The 16,455-nt window shown below is 38.7% G+C and overlaps 2 protein-coding genes across 2 annotated transcripts in view; one reads left to right on the top strand and one right to left on the bottom strand.

The window, feature by feature from the left end:
• The window catches only part of lrp2a (low density lipoprotein receptor-related protein 2a), a 75,240-nt gene extending 63,860 nt beyond the window's left edge, over nt 1-11,380 (top strand). The window contains exons 63-79 of the mRNA XM_072685638.1: nt 922-1,050; nt 1,229-1,360; nt 2,349-2,480; nt 2,872-3,015; nt 3,316-3,481; nt 3,627-3,755; nt 4,173-4,393; nt 4,577-4,756; nt 6,269-6,388; nt 6,743-6,833; nt 6,967-7,034; nt 7,509-7,626; nt 8,252-8,378; nt 8,969-9,076; nt 9,185-9,301; nt 9,379-9,450; nt 9,794-11,380. Coding sequence (XP_072541739.1) covers nt 922-1,050; nt 1,229-1,360; nt 2,349-2,480; nt 2,872-3,015; nt 3,316-3,481; nt 3,627-3,755; nt 4,173-4,393; nt 4,577-4,756; nt 6,269-6,388; nt 6,743-6,833; nt 6,967-7,034; nt 7,509-7,626; nt 8,252-8,378; nt 8,969-9,076; nt 9,185-9,301; nt 9,379-9,450; nt 9,794-9,964 — 2,225 coding nt within the window. The 3' untranslated portion in view covers nt 9,965-11,380. The remainder of the gene's footprint in view (nt 1-921; nt 1,051-1,228; nt 1,361-2,348; nt 2,481-2,871; nt 3,016-3,315; nt 3,482-3,626; nt 3,756-4,172; nt 4,394-4,576; nt 4,757-6,268; nt 6,389-6,742; nt 6,834-6,966; nt 7,035-7,508; nt 7,627-8,251; nt 8,379-8,968; nt 9,077-9,184; nt 9,302-9,378; nt 9,451-9,793) is intronic.
• A 774-nt stretch (nt 11,381-12,154) lies between these two features.
• Nucleotides 12,155-16,291, bottom strand: rdh1 (retinol dehydrogenase 1). Its single transcript, XM_072686372.1, has 5 exons — nt 16,286-16,291; nt 15,100-15,427; nt 13,095-13,353; nt 12,654-12,817; nt 12,155-12,372 (listed from the first exon to the last, which is right to left on the bottom strand). Exons 1-5 carry the CDS (start codon nt 16,289-16,291, stop codon nt 12,155-12,157), a joined length of 975 nt encoding a protein of 324 aa, XP_072542473.1.
• Nucleotides 16,292-16,455: the final 164 nt, after the last annotated feature.

The raw sequence follows: 16,455 nt of genomic DNA, 5'->3' as shown, positions 1-16,455 counted from the left end.
ATAGTACACTTTAAATTTCCTTTAAATGTGCCAAAGAATGCATTTATTAAGTACAAACATTTTTTTCCTTTAATGGTGTGAAAAAACAGGTTATGCTTTTATTTGGCTGGTTTACTGGTGGTGATGTGCTCCCTTCCACTATCAACAACACCAAATTAACCTGAAGTCGCCATTGTGTTTGATCGTTTTGTCAGTTTTGCACATGACCAGCTGGGCTTTCAGTAATTGGCTGGGTGTATGTACATTTTGGGATCATAAAAATTACTATTACTGGAAATGGTTTTGGGGGCTTTGGAATTGTTGGCTCTGTTTTGGTTATGCTGGATTTTTTGATAGTCTGACATTGTTGGGCACCTTTAACTTTCAACTAATATCTGTTAAATTCACTGAAACTTCAAAAGTTCTTCTAATCCGAAACCTGGTCCTAACCTCAAAATCTAAACCTAACCTTGGTCTTATTTGTACCCTTACCCTGTTGAAAGTCAAATGAGGTTTATTAGATAGTTTGTTAATTATTTTAACATCTGTAGATAATCTATAGGGGTGTAAATTGTACTAGCCATCTTAACAATCTGTTAATATAAAAAAAGTTAAACATTTTTTTTTAACATTTCTGCTCATCCATTCATCACTAAATGTTTACACAAAATAAAAGACAGCTGGTGTTGACATTATTATGATGTGTTATTATGTGTGTAATGATCAAATAACCTGTTAAAGAATGAGGACCTTTCAGGATCAGATGAAGCACTTAAAGGTACATTTTTGCCTTTGAAAGTACTACTTACTGTATTACTCATGTTTATGGACTATTAGCACTTCATAAATTTGCCTCTTACACCTCCTACATGCTCGGATCCTAACGCAGCTGCACAGTAGAGATCAGTTCGATGAGTCATGGATTTCCTTTTCTGCATTTAGGTGTGACCCCGACTCATGGCCCTTGCTCTCCCGACGAGTATAAGTGTGGGAACGGCCAGTGCATTCCTCTGCAGTATGCCTGCGATGATTATGATGACTGTGGAGACCAGACTGATGAGCTGGGCTGCAGTGCGTAAACATTGACCCACTCACTCTCACACATACATACTGCATTAGATTTATTCAGTCCAGTTATGTCCCATTAATATCAACAAGCAAGAATCCCAGTGAAGACCATCATATTTATCACCATCACTGATGGCAGTAATACTGACATGTGCGTGTGCATCTCTGTTGTCTGTGTTAGATAATGGCAGTGGCCGGTCTTGCAGCGAGAATCTATGTGAACATAACTGCACTGGGCTGACTGGTGGAGGCTTTATCTGCTCCTGCAGGCTAGGCTATAAACCCAGCGATGAGAACAGGAACTCCTGCGAGGGTGAGTGAACCAGATCACGTTCATAATGAAAAAACAACAAGGCTCACAGTAGGACAAGGAGTAACCTGCTTACACATTAATGTACACGGGGGAGTGCTACACTGCAATGGTATGTGTGTGGTTCCATATGGTGGCAATGATTGTCACTAGAGGAGAACAGTGGATTTGTACAATTTAAAACAGTGTAAAACCAGAAATGTAGAAATGTAAAGTTACATAGTTATTGGTGTACAGCACAATATTCTATCATGATAAAATCTGTTATTTTAATAAATAATATGCTCTTCTGAGCATGTTGTGGCACTTAAAAACACACTTTTCATTACAAAGAGGGAATTATTGGTTCTGTTTATTTAAAAATGGTTGGATTAAAGCAGCAATATGCAATAATTGATAATCTACTTTTTGCTCCGGGGCTCCCCCTACATTCCATAAATACTCCACTGGCGTAAATACAAATTGCGCTTTGAGCTCCCCCACGTGGAAAACTCTGCATGTGCATTTCTGGACAAACTGATGGATACAGAACTGGCACCTGAAGAGACAGGATCATGTGTTCTGAGGTGGTAGAGTAATATTACAGGATCTTACACAAATATGACTCAGGTTATGCAGCATTACACACTTCTCACAAGAGCTCTCGTGCAGCTCCACCAGAACCGGAGTGGCAGATTTCATGCTCTGTATTCCAAGTCAGTGTGCCTTTAACAATAACAGCTGCAGCACTTTTGGTGAAGCTGTTATTGTAATTGCTTTATAATGTTGTGTTAACATGCTTTTGAATGCACTGTGTCTGTGCATTTTGTCTGGGTTTATCATGCTAGGGATGCTAACGGTAAATATAAGGTGGGTTGGAAAATGATCATTTGTGCCGTATCGCTCCACCCTATTTACAATTCATATGCTTTTATAAATAGTAACCAGGTGGTGCCACAGTTCCTCTAGATTAAGTTTAAGGTATTCTGTGTCCGTGTGTCTCTCTCTTTAGACGTGAACGAGTGTGAGGTCTATGGAACTTGTCCCCAGCTGTGTAAGAACACTAAGGGCAGTTATGAGTGTTTCTGTGCTGAGGGATTCCGCTCTGTTGGCCTGCAGCATGGAATGGAGTGCGCTGCTGAAGGTGAGAGGTGGAGTTGGCAAGAACTCCCTCGCTTATCAGCACTCAACAATAATCTTCCCTCTCTTTGTCTTCAGACCAGCTTTCTTTCTCTCTCTCTTTCTTGTTCTCGCTTTACCTTCCTGTCATTACTCTTAGATTTACAGTGGGTCCAAAAACCTGAGATGACATTAGAATTCTAGACTTTTCTTCATTTAAAGTTTTAGTTTTTTGTAACGAAAAACAGTTTAGAAAAGAATGTAAATCAGAACTGTTTTACTTGTGGTCTCAGACTTTAGGCCTTTCTTGTTACCTTTCTATCAGTTTTCCTTCCCTATTTGCTAGATGATACCAAACTGTCCTGAAAAAACTGTTTTTTCTAATGCTAAGTGTTTCTGGTCTTTCTTTGTCTCAGGCAATCCTCCAGTGCTACTTTTGCCTGATAACGTGCGAATCCGCCGCTATAACCTATCCTCTGAGCAGTACTCGGACTATGTGGATGACGCGGAGCACATCCAGGCTTTGGATTATCTCTGGGACCCAGAAAACCAAGGACTAAGTAAGATCATCATTATCATCAGCAGCAGCAGATCATACTCATCATACTGGTTTTCACTGTGAACATGACCTTCAGAAACTACAGAGTTTATTCCTCCCTGTCATGCCATGTGTTTGCCATTTTCCACTAAAGCATATTCCTCATGATGTCCAACATACATGTTGTCTTTCTGTATGTTTAATGTTCAGAGATGCAAAAACATTTCTTTTGGTTATTATTTTGGTGGTTTCCAGCCTCCACAATCAGAGTCATAGTGGTAATCACAATATCCTGAATGACTAATTTTCCTACTATTTTTAGGTATTGTGTACTGGACAGTTCTGGGTCGTGGTGCTCAGTTTGGCTCAATAAAAAGAGCACACATGACCACTTTTGATGACCATGGCAATAACCCAGTGAAAGAAGTAGATCTCAACCTCAGATACATCTCCAGCCCTGATGGCATTGCTGTGGACTGGGTCGGACGGTACATAACATTTTTTGTTTTTTATTTATGTAATAAGTAATATAATAATCCATATAGACAGGTGTAGACAGATCATGTATTGTAGCTTAATAAAACATTAACTCCTTAGGTGGACAAATCAGTTTTCTTTTCTTTTATGTTTTAGACATATTTACTGGACAGACGCAGGCACCAATCGTATTGAAGTGGCCAAGCTGGATGGGCGCTACAGAAAGTGGCTGATCTATTCGGATCTTGATCAACCAGCTGCAATTGTTGTCAACCCAGCTCTTGGGTAACCAACTTTCAATTTCAGTGGTCAAAGTAGAACAAAGGTTCTTCAAATCCAGTCCTAGAGGACCAGTGTCCAGCTCGGTTTGGTGATTTTTCTGCTCAAACACACCCACTTCAGCCAGTAATTAATGAACAGTTTGATCCAGGTGTGTTTGAGTGGAAAATCGACCAGCCATGCTAGACACTAGCACTCAGGATTGGATTTGAAGAACCTTGATGTAGAAGTACACCGCATGTCTGTAGGACATGCATCCAACTAAATAGCCAAATGTGTTATTTGCATCATTTCTGTGGTTGTTTTTTTTTTCTTATTTACATGCATTTTGTCTCCATTATTGACTTTATTGTGCATTTCTGTCCTTGAGCATCCTTCTCCCAATCTTTAGTGTCTTTTTGTAATCCACATTTTTTCTTTCAGAATGATGTACTGGACTGACTGGGGAAGAAGCCCTAAGATTGAGGCAGCATGGATGGATGGCCAGCACAGACAGGTTCTGCTAGATGAAGATCTGGGCTGGCCAACAGGATTGACTCTGGATTATCTTAATGGCAACAGAATTTACTGGTGTGACTCCAAAGAGAACGTCATTGAATCAATGAAGGCGGATGGAACAGATAGGAAGATCATCATGTCAGGAGGTGCAACACCTAAGTTGTGTATAAAACTGTTTAGGTATATGTGTAATTATAGCAGTCAGTGTTTAGAAGTAATGTAATATGTTTGCTTCCTTATTTTGGATTGTGATGTCCCAAAATAAAACTTCAAGCAACATTTCTTTATGAATTTTGTTTCATAGTTGATCACACTTGTTTTGTTAACAGATATTGGGAACCCCTACAGTCTGGATTTGTTTGAGGGCCATGTGTATTGGACAACAAAGGCCAAGGGTGAGGTGTGGAAGACTGACAAGTTTGGTAAAGGGGATAAAGTGAAGGTGCTGACCATAAACCCCTGGCTGACGCACGTCCGTATCTATCAGGAACACAGACACAACAGTTCAGGTGAGGAGCACTCACTTATTTAGCGATTGAAGTAAGTGCTGTATAAACCAAACTGACTGCAAGGTAAATGTTAATGTAAATGTTCAACTCCAGTCTGCTGTAGGCTAGGGGCATAGTTTTGGTTTACAACACAGTATGGACCTCCTTGTTCGGTATGAGTTTGGCACAACTACAAAAAAACAAAACCCTAAAACCTCCATATTATTTTCATTTCAGACATTAATCAGCTTGAGTTAAGCTTAGAAGAGCATGTTGCTTACTTGTAAATCAATTAAAATCAAATCAAATTTATTTGTATATCTGTTTTTACAAATGGCGTTGTCACAAAGCAGTCTTACAGGAATCAGTAATAGGACAGGAGATCAACAAAACATTAAAAATCTAAGACCTCCAGTGAGCAAGCCAAAGGCAACAGTGGCAAGGAAAAACTCCCTCAGAGCTGGGGGAAGAAACCTTGGGAGGAACCAAGACTCACAAGGGGGACCTGACCCATCCTCCTCTGATGAGAATTATTTATGAATTATTAATAAAAGTCACAGAACCAACGCATAAGATTGTTCTTCTGCTCAGGTGTGCTGATATAATCATAATATAACTAATATAATCATAACAGTGATGGTAAAAATAATGAAAGTAATAATTATTGGTGTTAATAATAATAATAATAATAATGATAATAATAGTGGCAAATAGTTAGAGTCCATGAATACATGTGAATGTCTTACAGCTTAAGACGTGTTCCCAAACGTTTTTATGGCAAGACTCACCTGTTTAAAAAAAACAATAAAATAATGAGCCTTATTTGTTCTGTATGTATATATAATTTATTCAGCTCTAATCTTCAGTATGAACACATTAAGATATTTGTTTAAACTTGTTCTGATCTGTGTTCTGATCTACAGGACTTTTTCCCCTTTTATCACAAATGAAAGATTATTGTTAAATGGTCAAGCGAGCATCACATGAAACACTCTCTCTACCATTTAAGATGATCTTAATACTACGAAGCTGTTGAGAAACTGGGCTGGGGGTCCCTTGGCTGCTCTGTATCTGATCATCCTTACTGTCAGCATTAGTTTCACTAACGTGTTACTGGGAAACAACCAGTCAGGCGGCACACAGCTAAAGTGGACTTTTACCCATGCAGGTGCTTTAAGCATCGAGAGTGTGAACCATGACCATGTAGCATTACACCCCTACTGTAGGACTTTATTATAAAGGATCATCTGCATATTCTGTCACATTGGTTAAATGAGATTGTGTATTAAAACATTGTATGGACAAAAGTATTGGGACACCTGCTCATTTATTGTTTCTTCCAAAATAAAAGGTACTATAAAAGAGTTTATCCTACTTTTGTTTAAGTAACTGTCTGTACTGTCTAGGGAATGCTTTCTACTATTTTATTTGGAACATAGCTATGAGAATTTGATTGCATATAGTGTATTGTACAAAAAGCAGTTTGCAGTTTAGTCAGTAATCAATGCAATTCTATCCTCAATTGTGTCTCAGTGGTGAACCCCTGTAAGGATGTGTGCAGTCACCTGTGTCTACTGCGGCCTGGTGGATACACCTGCGCCTGTCCACAAGGCTCCACACTGCTCAGCTTCAACCAGAATGAGTGTGATGCAGGTGAGAGCACGTAGCATGTCCTGTGTTGGTTCATCATTTCTCACTCATATCATAATATACTCTGGCAGTTAAAACAAAGCTCAGATATTTGTTTTGGGTGTGTTGGAAGGTACTGATTGCATCTGTTTGCAATGGAGAGGAAAAAATCGTCTTTTGACTGCCAGTGTATTTGCATGCATGATGGCTGCTGTTAGCTGATGGCAAACTGTTGTGTGACTATGCTCCTGTTTTTTATTGTTGTTTTTTTGGCAATGTCGTATGTCTGTAATGTATATGTATGTGCTTTGATTTTGAAATGACGTGTTGTGGCTGCCGTGCATCTGTAACATTCTGCATGGCTCTTGCCCTTTGCAGCCATTGAGACAGAGGTTCCCATGCCACTTGCATGCAGATGCATGAACGGTGGAACATGCTACACTGACGAAGGGGGCCTTCCCAAATGCAAGTGAGTCTAAAAAGAGGACTCATCTCATTTTCATCTTTAGCAAACACTATGTTAATAGATGAAGGGTTACATAATGACAGGTACAAAATCATTGTTGTTCTTCATTACACTTATATGGTCCTCTCCCACCCAGGTGTCCATATGGCTATTCAGGAAGCTACTGCCAAATGGGAAAGTCCAGAGGAGCCCCTGCTGGAACCGGTAACAATAGTATTTTCACAGAGCAGAGTAATGACTAGCTACACAGTGTCCTTTTATCCAGGTTCCTTACACATTAATGAAGCCAGTTAATAACATATATGCAAACAGTGAAAGTTTACCTGATTTTGGTTATGCTTTCTTTGGGACCTCTGACTCTGAACCTCTGACTAGAGCTCCATGATAACATTACATGATTACAAAAAATGCTTAGTTTATTAAAATATTGTTTTTCAAGTGGGTGTTTGCTTATATGTTAGTTTGTTTGAATGTTGCTCTGTAATTAAACCAACTGTTCAGGCCTACAAAAACAAATATTAACATATATTTTGTTTATAGCCCTACAAAACTGTCCTGATCTTACATATTTATCTTATATTTAATTGCTGTTTACAAATAGTAAGGGTAATCATAACACCCACAGAAACCCAGTGTCTCACTGAATATCTCTCTTTCTATATTTTGTTATGTGTTTAGCAGTGGCTGTGCTGTTGGCAGTAATTATTATTCTGCTGAGTGGCGCTCTGGCTGTTGGGCTTTTCCTGAACTACAAACGCACTGGCTCAGTGATCCCCTCCATGCCTAAACTACCCAGGTACTCTGTCCTACTCATTCAACACCTGAGCTCTGCAGTTTTCTTCTGCTTAAAGCATATACACAGTATGCCCAAATGTTTGTGGACATCCCTCTAATAAATACATTCAACTACTTTTAAGTTGCAGCCATTGCTAACAGATGTGAAAACACACACACAGCTTGTCTAGTTCTTGTAAAGTCTAGTCAAAAGCCCCTCAGCATTGAGCTGTGGAGCAGTAAAACTGTGTTGTCTGGAATGATGGTGTTTTATCCAATACGTTTGGGATAAGTTGGGCATGATGATTGATCAAACATGTTCTTAAATCTAGTTGAAAGCTTTCCCTGGACGGTGGAGACTTTTACTCCAACTAGGAGAAACTCTTTTTTAATACCAATGATTTCAGATGAAACAATGAATGGGCAGATGTCCCAATACTTTTGCCCATATAGTGTATATAAAAGTACTTTGCTGAAAAATAAGATGCAACAAATATATAAAAAATGATTCAAATGTGCACACAATACAGTTATGGTCAGAACAACATAATCTAAGAGATACAGTTCTGCTAGTGTAATGTTGTGTCCAAAAACCAAAATCCAGTTAAATTTGCTCCTCAATTGTGTATTTTACTCTTTTTTCACAGCCTGAGCAGTTTGGTCAAGTCAGGTGACACAGGAAATGGAGTGTCCTTCCGCTCGGGCGACAATGTCACCATGGACCTGGAGCCTCAGACTCTCGGGGTGTCCTTCATTGACAGAGCCATGCAGCTGGTAAACATCAACTGCTCAAAGTGATGGCGCTTCAGTTAATAAATACATTATCAGCACATTCAGGTCATCAGTACGAGATGTTCCAGTTAACTTCGTAAACCCAGTTTTAACATCACAAGTGCATCATTCACTGACCTGATTCATGAGGTTCATGTAGGTTAGTCTTAGCAGCACACCTGAATATTTGCTTAATCTGAGACATGTAGTTTTGGTTCTCCATTTACATGCTTCTAGCAGATACCTTTGATTACAGTGTTTTTTAGATAACATGGTCTTTGTAAACCTGTTTTGTCTACTAATACAGGAAGTATGCAGTTACAGCCATTTTAGCTGTAGTGCTGTAACAACAAAACTCTCAGAAATGGGTCAATGGAAATGCTCCAAAATGACTTGCCAAAGATTATGGGCTTTTTTTATTGACTTCTATTGAAAGTGAAGAAGGTTGTTTCCTTGTCCTGTTGCTATTTTGGAGATAAAAGGATTTTGTATGTAACAATATGTTGTTTTCCCTTCAGTCTAAATATTAAGACTAATGCATTGTAGGTTGCATATGTAATTTGTCCTAATTTCAAACTCTTCCAATATATCAGGATGAGAACTTCGCAGATGCTGGACGTCAGCCTGTCACTTTTGAGAATCCTCTCTACACAACTGCAACAGGATCATGTGGTGATCCTGCAGTCATACATGCCACACAGGTAATCCAGGACATGATTTATACAACCATGCATTGTGTAGTTCACCATGTAATGCTGTCCACTGGCCCGCTGTTGTCAAACCATTGTTTTGATCCTGCCTTGAAACAGGTTACCGTGAATGTCAGTGGTGATCAGATAGAGAACAACTTTGCAAACCCCATGTACCATGCACAGCAGCAGGCAGTGGAGGTGAAAAGTACTCCAGTAGGCCCCAAGACCACACAGGTGAGAACAGGTCCAAAAGAACTTGATATATCAAAGCTAGATTTGGGCTTTTTTCCTATTATTTATTCCTGTTTTAGGAGTCCAAGTGGAGCTTCTTCAAAAGAAAATTGAAACCAGGCACAACATTTGAAAACCCAACATACTCAGAGGTAGGACAATTTCATTTAAAAAATAAAATTTAAATAAAAAAAATAAATATATATGTGCAATACCAGCCCCGGCTTACCAGGCTTGATTTTCCACTGCTGGATGCTCAAAAAGACTCACAATGCTGACCTTCCCTGGAATGGACCTCTTTCTAGCTCTGTCACAAGACTACTACTTGGAAAGCAATACTGAAAGCATTTAGCAGAAGGATACTTTGAAAAAGTAGTGCTGGTTAAATACTGAATACTCTGTCCTCAGATAAAATGTGCTTCATACCACAGTCTGAAATGAAGTTCTATGGAATTCATTCGTTCATATGCTTTGTTCGTGCTCATGTGGTTTCAGATGCAGGATGAGCAGCCTACGAAGAGTGCGGAGGACTGTTCCTCCAGCCAGCCATCTCCATTCGTACCACCTCCCAAGCCCACAAAGAGGGAGAAACCTAATATGTACTCCCCCACAGAGGACACCTTCCGAGACACAGCCAACCTGGTCAAAGAGGACAGTGACATATAACCGTGCCGTTCCTCTATTTCTAACTCTCTTTCATACACAAGGGGAAAAAACAAAGACAAACTATCCCTCTTTGCACAGAATCTATTTTTATATGCAGCCTGTGTACAAAAAATAAATTTTAAGATTATTTTGAAAAGAGACTAGATGTTTGTATAACCCACAGAAAAAAAGAGTCTATTAAGACTTATGCCTTCTGCTGTTTCTTATGCCAATTCATGTTTTATGATTTTTTTTTACTGTGATGTACTATATGTATATCTTTGCACTGATGCTGCTGATGGTGAATGTTATGAATATGTTGTACATTTGTAAATTTGAAAAGATTTTGTTGGTAATATCCTCTGGTAATAGATTATTTTGCAATAGATTATTCTTTTTTTTTTTTTTTTTTAGAGATACTTAAACATGTAAGAGGCAAACATGGTGATGTGTTGTAAGTAAAACACACTGAGCTGGACCTTTTTGCCATGCCATGCTACTTCTTTACGTATAAATTTAAATCAAGATATGCCACTGGAATGAAAAATGTGCATCTCATCTTGCATATTTATATACCTCATCTGTGGACTGACCAACACAATGGCAGTGAGGAGATTACTGTTTGGTCTACTGTCCACAATCAGTTCCTCAGCAGTACACTTCCTTCACATTAAATATACGTCAATATTAACTGCATGAACTGCTACAGACTACTGTTACCTGTACATGTCTGTTTGGCTTACCTGCAGGGATGCTTTTGGATTAAATCAAAATGATTGACAAGGTTTCACTTTACCAGGAAGAATCACATTCATGAGGCCTCATTTCACCCAGTCTGTGTTGCATTTATCTATTCATCATTCTGTTATAGTAGGCGAGTTGAAATGTGAGGGTAGCATTCCTGTAGCATTTGAACTGGAATCCTGTCATTTAGGAGAAAGGGACTGATGGCAAAACAGTCGGATTAGAACAAAGAAAGTGAAAAGAGACTCTGTTGTCTCTCATCTTTGCCCAAGACAGAGGGCAGAAGAACAAACGTGAAAGCAGTGATACCACATAACAATGGCCTATCTTTAGAATTTTCAGCGATACTTGAAATGTTTTTTATTATTATTATTATTATTATTATTATTTTCATCATTATCTGTGAATTGAATTCAGTTGTATGATACTTTTCCCTCCTTTTGTTGAGCTGAGACATTTCACTCGACTGGCTGTAGTACAGGTGAAGTATCTACTCATATTTACTGTCGGTTTAGCCTAATCATTTTCACTGCAGGCTAACCTAATGAAGTACACAATGAGTAAAATCTATGTTTTTAAATGATTTTGTGTGTTACGGAAAAATGAACACTTTATTGATAGAGAGGAACTGGAAAATAAATCTGACAAAAGCTGCTGAGAACAAAAATTAAATAAATGTCTTGTTTTATAACATGTTTTGTCTAAAATGATATGTTGTCTAATATATACACAGCAGATAGTTGAATACTTTGTAAAATACTTTGTACTTTATAAAACTAAATATCATAGAAATTACAGCAGTAGAATGGATGACCATATACATAACATGCTACTTGCCTAACAACACTACACTTGCCATAATTAAATACTGAAAATTAAGGTGAACATTGTGATTACAAAGGATTGAAGCAGTCGCAATAGCAAAAACAAAGCCTAATATTATAAGGCTATATATATTATACTAATATATGACCTCCAAAAAAAATCAGTGTCCATTACTGTTGAATTTCTTTAAGGGTCAGGTTTACAGTATTTATTATTTTCACTATAAAGTTGTTCCCAACTCTGCTCCTGCAGTACCCTCTGCCCTGCACCTGTTAACATTTACCCTGTTCTACGCAGTCGATTTAATCATTAACAACTCTTGCCTGAGATGAAGCAGGTATGTTAGAGAAGGGAAGACACTGAATTGTGCAGGGCAGTGCGTACTAAAGGTTGGAAACCTGTGCTATGATAATAAGACCTTTATGGACATTTACAGATGCACTCTCCATAAAAGGGTTTATATATTTGGTAACTAATAAATTTACTCTTCAATAAAACAGTTTTAGGCAGTGAACTAATATTCAGTATCTATCAGCCCTTTTAATTGAATGATGAAGATTTGTCTTCATGTCTTATTTCACACTACGCCAATTTCCAACAGATTAACTGAAAAGTAACACAGTAATGTATTAAATTGGCCACTCAGCTCTGTTTAGGTGTTGGCAGAAGTGCAGTGACAATGAAGTCAGCAACAAATGTAGGCAGATAAGACAGAGGTATCCAGAAGAGCTTGGCGTCCCAGCCAGCTCCATAGCGTGTTCGTGGGTACTTTGCAGAGAGGGCATGCTGCATACATGAGGTCACTTTGGAAATGTCTTCACTGCACAACTGGTTCATGGAGAAGGTCTGGACCTTCAAATCTAGGAAAGATGAATGTGTTCTGCAGTCAATGCAGAACCGGTCTCTTCACTACTGTTCCTAAAAATATCTGTAATTATGTCTAAACCAATGAAAAGAGAATGGTCCGAAATAGAATAGACAGAAGCATGTTTCACACGTTCTGATTAGAAACTATTTCTCTACATGATTAAAAGACAATACATTAACCCAACGTACAGTTCGTTTCCTGAATAAGCCAAATCAAAAGCCTTTGGACTAATAGTGCACCTTTTAAAGCTCAGAATCCCCTCAGACTACCTACATTTTTGCAGGTAGGCGTCTCCATATGACCTCCTCACATCTGCTGGAAGGTTGTTCCACCGTGTTTTTAGATCAAACTCAAGATGATTTAGGTCTGTTAGTCTTGTTTTGAAGAATCCAGGCTCAATAATGCTCACTTTCATACCAAAATGCTGCATGTCTCTCCTAATAACAAGACACATAACACAATAGATGAAAAAGGCATTGAATAAGATACAATGTCAATCTGTAAGACATGTGTAAGAGATAATTATTTGCAGCATTTGCATTAATCTTGTGTTTATCTCAAGTTAGGATTGGCCACTTTGTTAACCACAGCCTTGTGTCCGGCTTTGGTTACCTACACTTAGCATCTGCCTTTAAATGTTTAAGCTTTTTAGTCTAAATGCTACAAAATTTAAAACTGTTCTAGAAAGGCCAGCTGCTTATCTGCACGTAATACCTTAGCCCATCTGAAAATGCCTCCACACCCCATTTGGACAGACAGTATCCTCCTCCAGTCAAAGAAAGTCTGCCCAGTACACTGGCCACATTCACAACCCTGCCCTTAGCCTTCTTCAGCGTGGGAAGGAGCTGCAGGGTCACATTTATCAGACCTATAAGATTAACCTCCAGAACCTGCTTAAAGTCCTCCAGTTGCATCCACTCTGTGGGGCCAATAGGAATAGACCGCCCAGCATTATTCACCAAACCCCACAGACCTACAAGATAGGACAAAAACATGAGTTCAACTTGTTTACAAAACAAGATATAGTCTATTTTTGCTCTAAATCTGTATAAGAGTAAAGACAATAAACAGCATTAAAAATAGAAGTCCATTAAAACCTCTGGAAGGATCGGCTGGCTACCCAAAGGGGTTAACACACTTATAGCATTAGTAAACTACCATCCAGTTGCTTGGGAGAACTAATAATAAATGAAATACTCTGGAGTCCTGGCATGAAGCAGTAACCTGTCTGGAGATTTAACTAGGCTTAAATGTAAGTCTTCTGAAGTGTTATTTAGGCCTATAAGGCTATGTGAAATACCCAAACAGGCCTACAAAGCTTCTCTGCCTCAGACTGAAAAATGCAGATTTATGGGATTGCTGTGTATGAGTCCTAACTATTGTGAATGCAGGTGGAGGGGTATCTCTATTTTTCAGGCTTTATCAGGCTTAATATGATATTATTGATCACAAGAGCCAATAAGCACACTGTCTGTCTAAAGCACATCAGGGCTTCTTAAATTCTGTTCATTGTGACCTTGTCTTCTCTACTCATTAGTCATTAATCTGTTAATGTCAGTAAATACCCACTTCACCTCACACTCATTTCTGGTCTAAGCCAAATTTTCTATAAGCAATACTGTGCATTATAGATATAATTAGAAGTGTCTCCGGACACCTCTTCTGTCATCCTTATAATCTGAGATTTTGCTGGTTGGGACGTTTGATATGAAGGTTGCATGGGTCATTACTCGTTACTGTGAAATGAGATAAAACTGCAATATCTGAAGGAATACATGATGCACTTTTAAACTGAAGCAAACCAATCATTCCACACGTTTCACAAATCCTTGCCACTAAACACACATTGTCCAGTGGTAGCAGTAACATACTGGAGAAACATCAACTCTAGAGTTGTTTCTGATTAGTGGAGTTATGGAATAACTGCGTCTTGGAAGGAGGGACATGCCACAAGCCCCAATTTCTGCTTCACTTATCAGAGGGAGGGGGTCTGGCCTTCTCTCACAAAGCAGAAGGCACCTGAACTCCAGACCAAATTTCTTAGAGTTTGTGGTACAAACTCATGAAATGCTATTTTTAATAAACTGTAATGTTTACCTAAAAATACTAACCTTATTATATTGTGTTCACTCACATGTTTTAATAAAAATTAAAATAAAATAACACTAGGATATCTAGAATAACTCTTGAATTTAAAATTAGACATGCTTGAAAAGTAAGTACTTTTATGCTTTACCTTAAACTGAAGTACTGTGAATATAGAGGATGTGTACTTGAATGCAATTTTACAATAAGTATCTGAACATCCACTCACGTACAGGATTTGGATACTTTGTGTTTGACAAGAAAGATAGGCTAGGGCCTGTTTCTCAGACATGAACTAAGCCTAGTCTTGAACTAAGTTGCAGTGCTAATAGTTAAATATCTTAAATATGGGTTAAGACTTGGATGTATCTCCTTAAATATATAACTGTAATACAAATCTGTGTAAATAATTTAGTTTCAAGGTCAAGTACCAGTCTCTAAGCATGTGGAATGATAGCCAGCTCTATACACAAGACCTATTAAGCTTTTTTTTCTGCTTCAGCCTGAAAAATGCAGATTTATGGGGTTGGTGAGACGGCTGTGGTCGTCAAAAGGCCCGTATCTTCACTTTATCTTCGGCTGTGCTTGACTCGAGCTGGCACCCTAACCCCCTCGTCCCCCCAGCCCCCATCACCTCTCTCCCCAACCTCTTGGCGCACCAGCTCCACCACGCTGGAGACGCTCTCTCTGTCGGTCACATCAAGCAGCACTGTCTTCAGGCCTGTGGAGGTTGCAGCTTTCAGGCTGGAGGCTCCAGCTTCAGTCAGACATGCCGCTATCACCCGAAAGCCCTGCCGGTCGAGCTGGCGGGCCACCAGGTTTCCAAACCCACTGTCACACCCCGTCACCAGCACATGCTTCTGCCGGACGTTGCCAATCTTAAGCGAGTCCCTCACATACCAAACGCTGGCTGCCAGAACTAGGAGCACCAACAAACACCACCAGGCCAGATCTGAGAGAACCTGAAAACACAAATATTTCAGACCTGCAGAGTTGATAGAGGGTCAGACTTGTTTACAACACGAGTTAAAGACGACACTTTCCTCAGACATCCGAAGAGCATTAGAAGGTGTTACAGAGAGGAACCGTACTTTAACCAGAACTTCAGCAGGGCGTTATTTTAAAGGGCTGAAATGTTCTGAAACACTTTATCATTTCTGTTGGTTGGTGTACCAGAAGTACCCCCCCCCCACAGGATCCCTGTGAAGACATCAAATTATATATATATGTTTTTTCCAACAAGAAGAAAAAAGTACATATGAGTACATATACTACATATGAGCAGTTGTGGGCCTTAAACTCCTTTCTCATTGGAAAGAAAAAAATCCTTTCTAATGAAAAGAATTATGAATTATTAAATCATCTTCACTCTTTGTATTTTGGACAAAGAAGGACAAAGAAGGCTTTTAAGCTTAAACCTTTAGATACAAATATTTGTTCCATTTCTTTTGACTGATCCTTTAACTGGTGTGAAAGGATTTGGAAATAAGGACAGGTCACCACTATGTAAATATACATCTTAAATAAGTCATGTTTTTTAAGATGTTTTATTTATCATTTAAATTATTTGACAAATTCTTTATTCCAAAATGAGTCTGACTCATTTCTTAACTTAATTTAACCCACTTTTCAAATTATTTTCATAAACAGCTGTTTAAATTGTAATCCTTTGCAGTGTGCGCTGGAGATTTTGTGTATCATTATTGTTTCCTCTGTCCATCTTTTTGTTGATGGGGACATTGTTCTAAAGTCTTGTTCTGATGTTGAATGTACATATACACAATTATTTAACAAAATTCCATGTGCATAGAAAAGCTCACCTTCATGTAGACATCAGCAGCAGCTGGTGGTCAGTGTGTTTGAGAGTGTGAGCGTTTTTTTTGTATTGTATTTGCATTGTATTGTGTGGCTTGCAATTGATAGTGGTTGTCAAAAGTGGAGAAATGTTTTCTTTAATGGCTTCACACACACACACAACACACTGATGCTT

The sequence above is a fragment of the Salminus brasiliensis genome, chromosome 8 (assembly GCF_030463535.1).
Source record: "Salminus brasiliensis chromosome 8, fSalBra1.hap2, whole genome shotgun sequence".
In the NCBI taxonomy this organism is placed as follows: Eukaryota; Metazoa; Chordata; class Actinopteri; order Characiformes; family Bryconidae; genus Salminus; species Salminus brasiliensis.
This window is presented reverse-complemented; position numbering and strand designations above follow the sequence as displayed.

Bases quoted from the DNA above. Each gene is read 5' to 3' on its own strand.
- rdh1 (XM_072686372.1), bottom strand. The intron at 12,818-13,094 runs GTATTACGTGCA...TCTTGTTATTAG, and splicing joins GCATTTTCAGATGGGCTAAG to GAGAGACATGCAGCATTTTG. The intron at 12,373-12,653 runs GTAGGTAGTCTG...CATCTTTCCTAG, and splicing joins AGACGCCTACCTGCAAAAAT to ATTTGAAGGTCCAGACCTTC.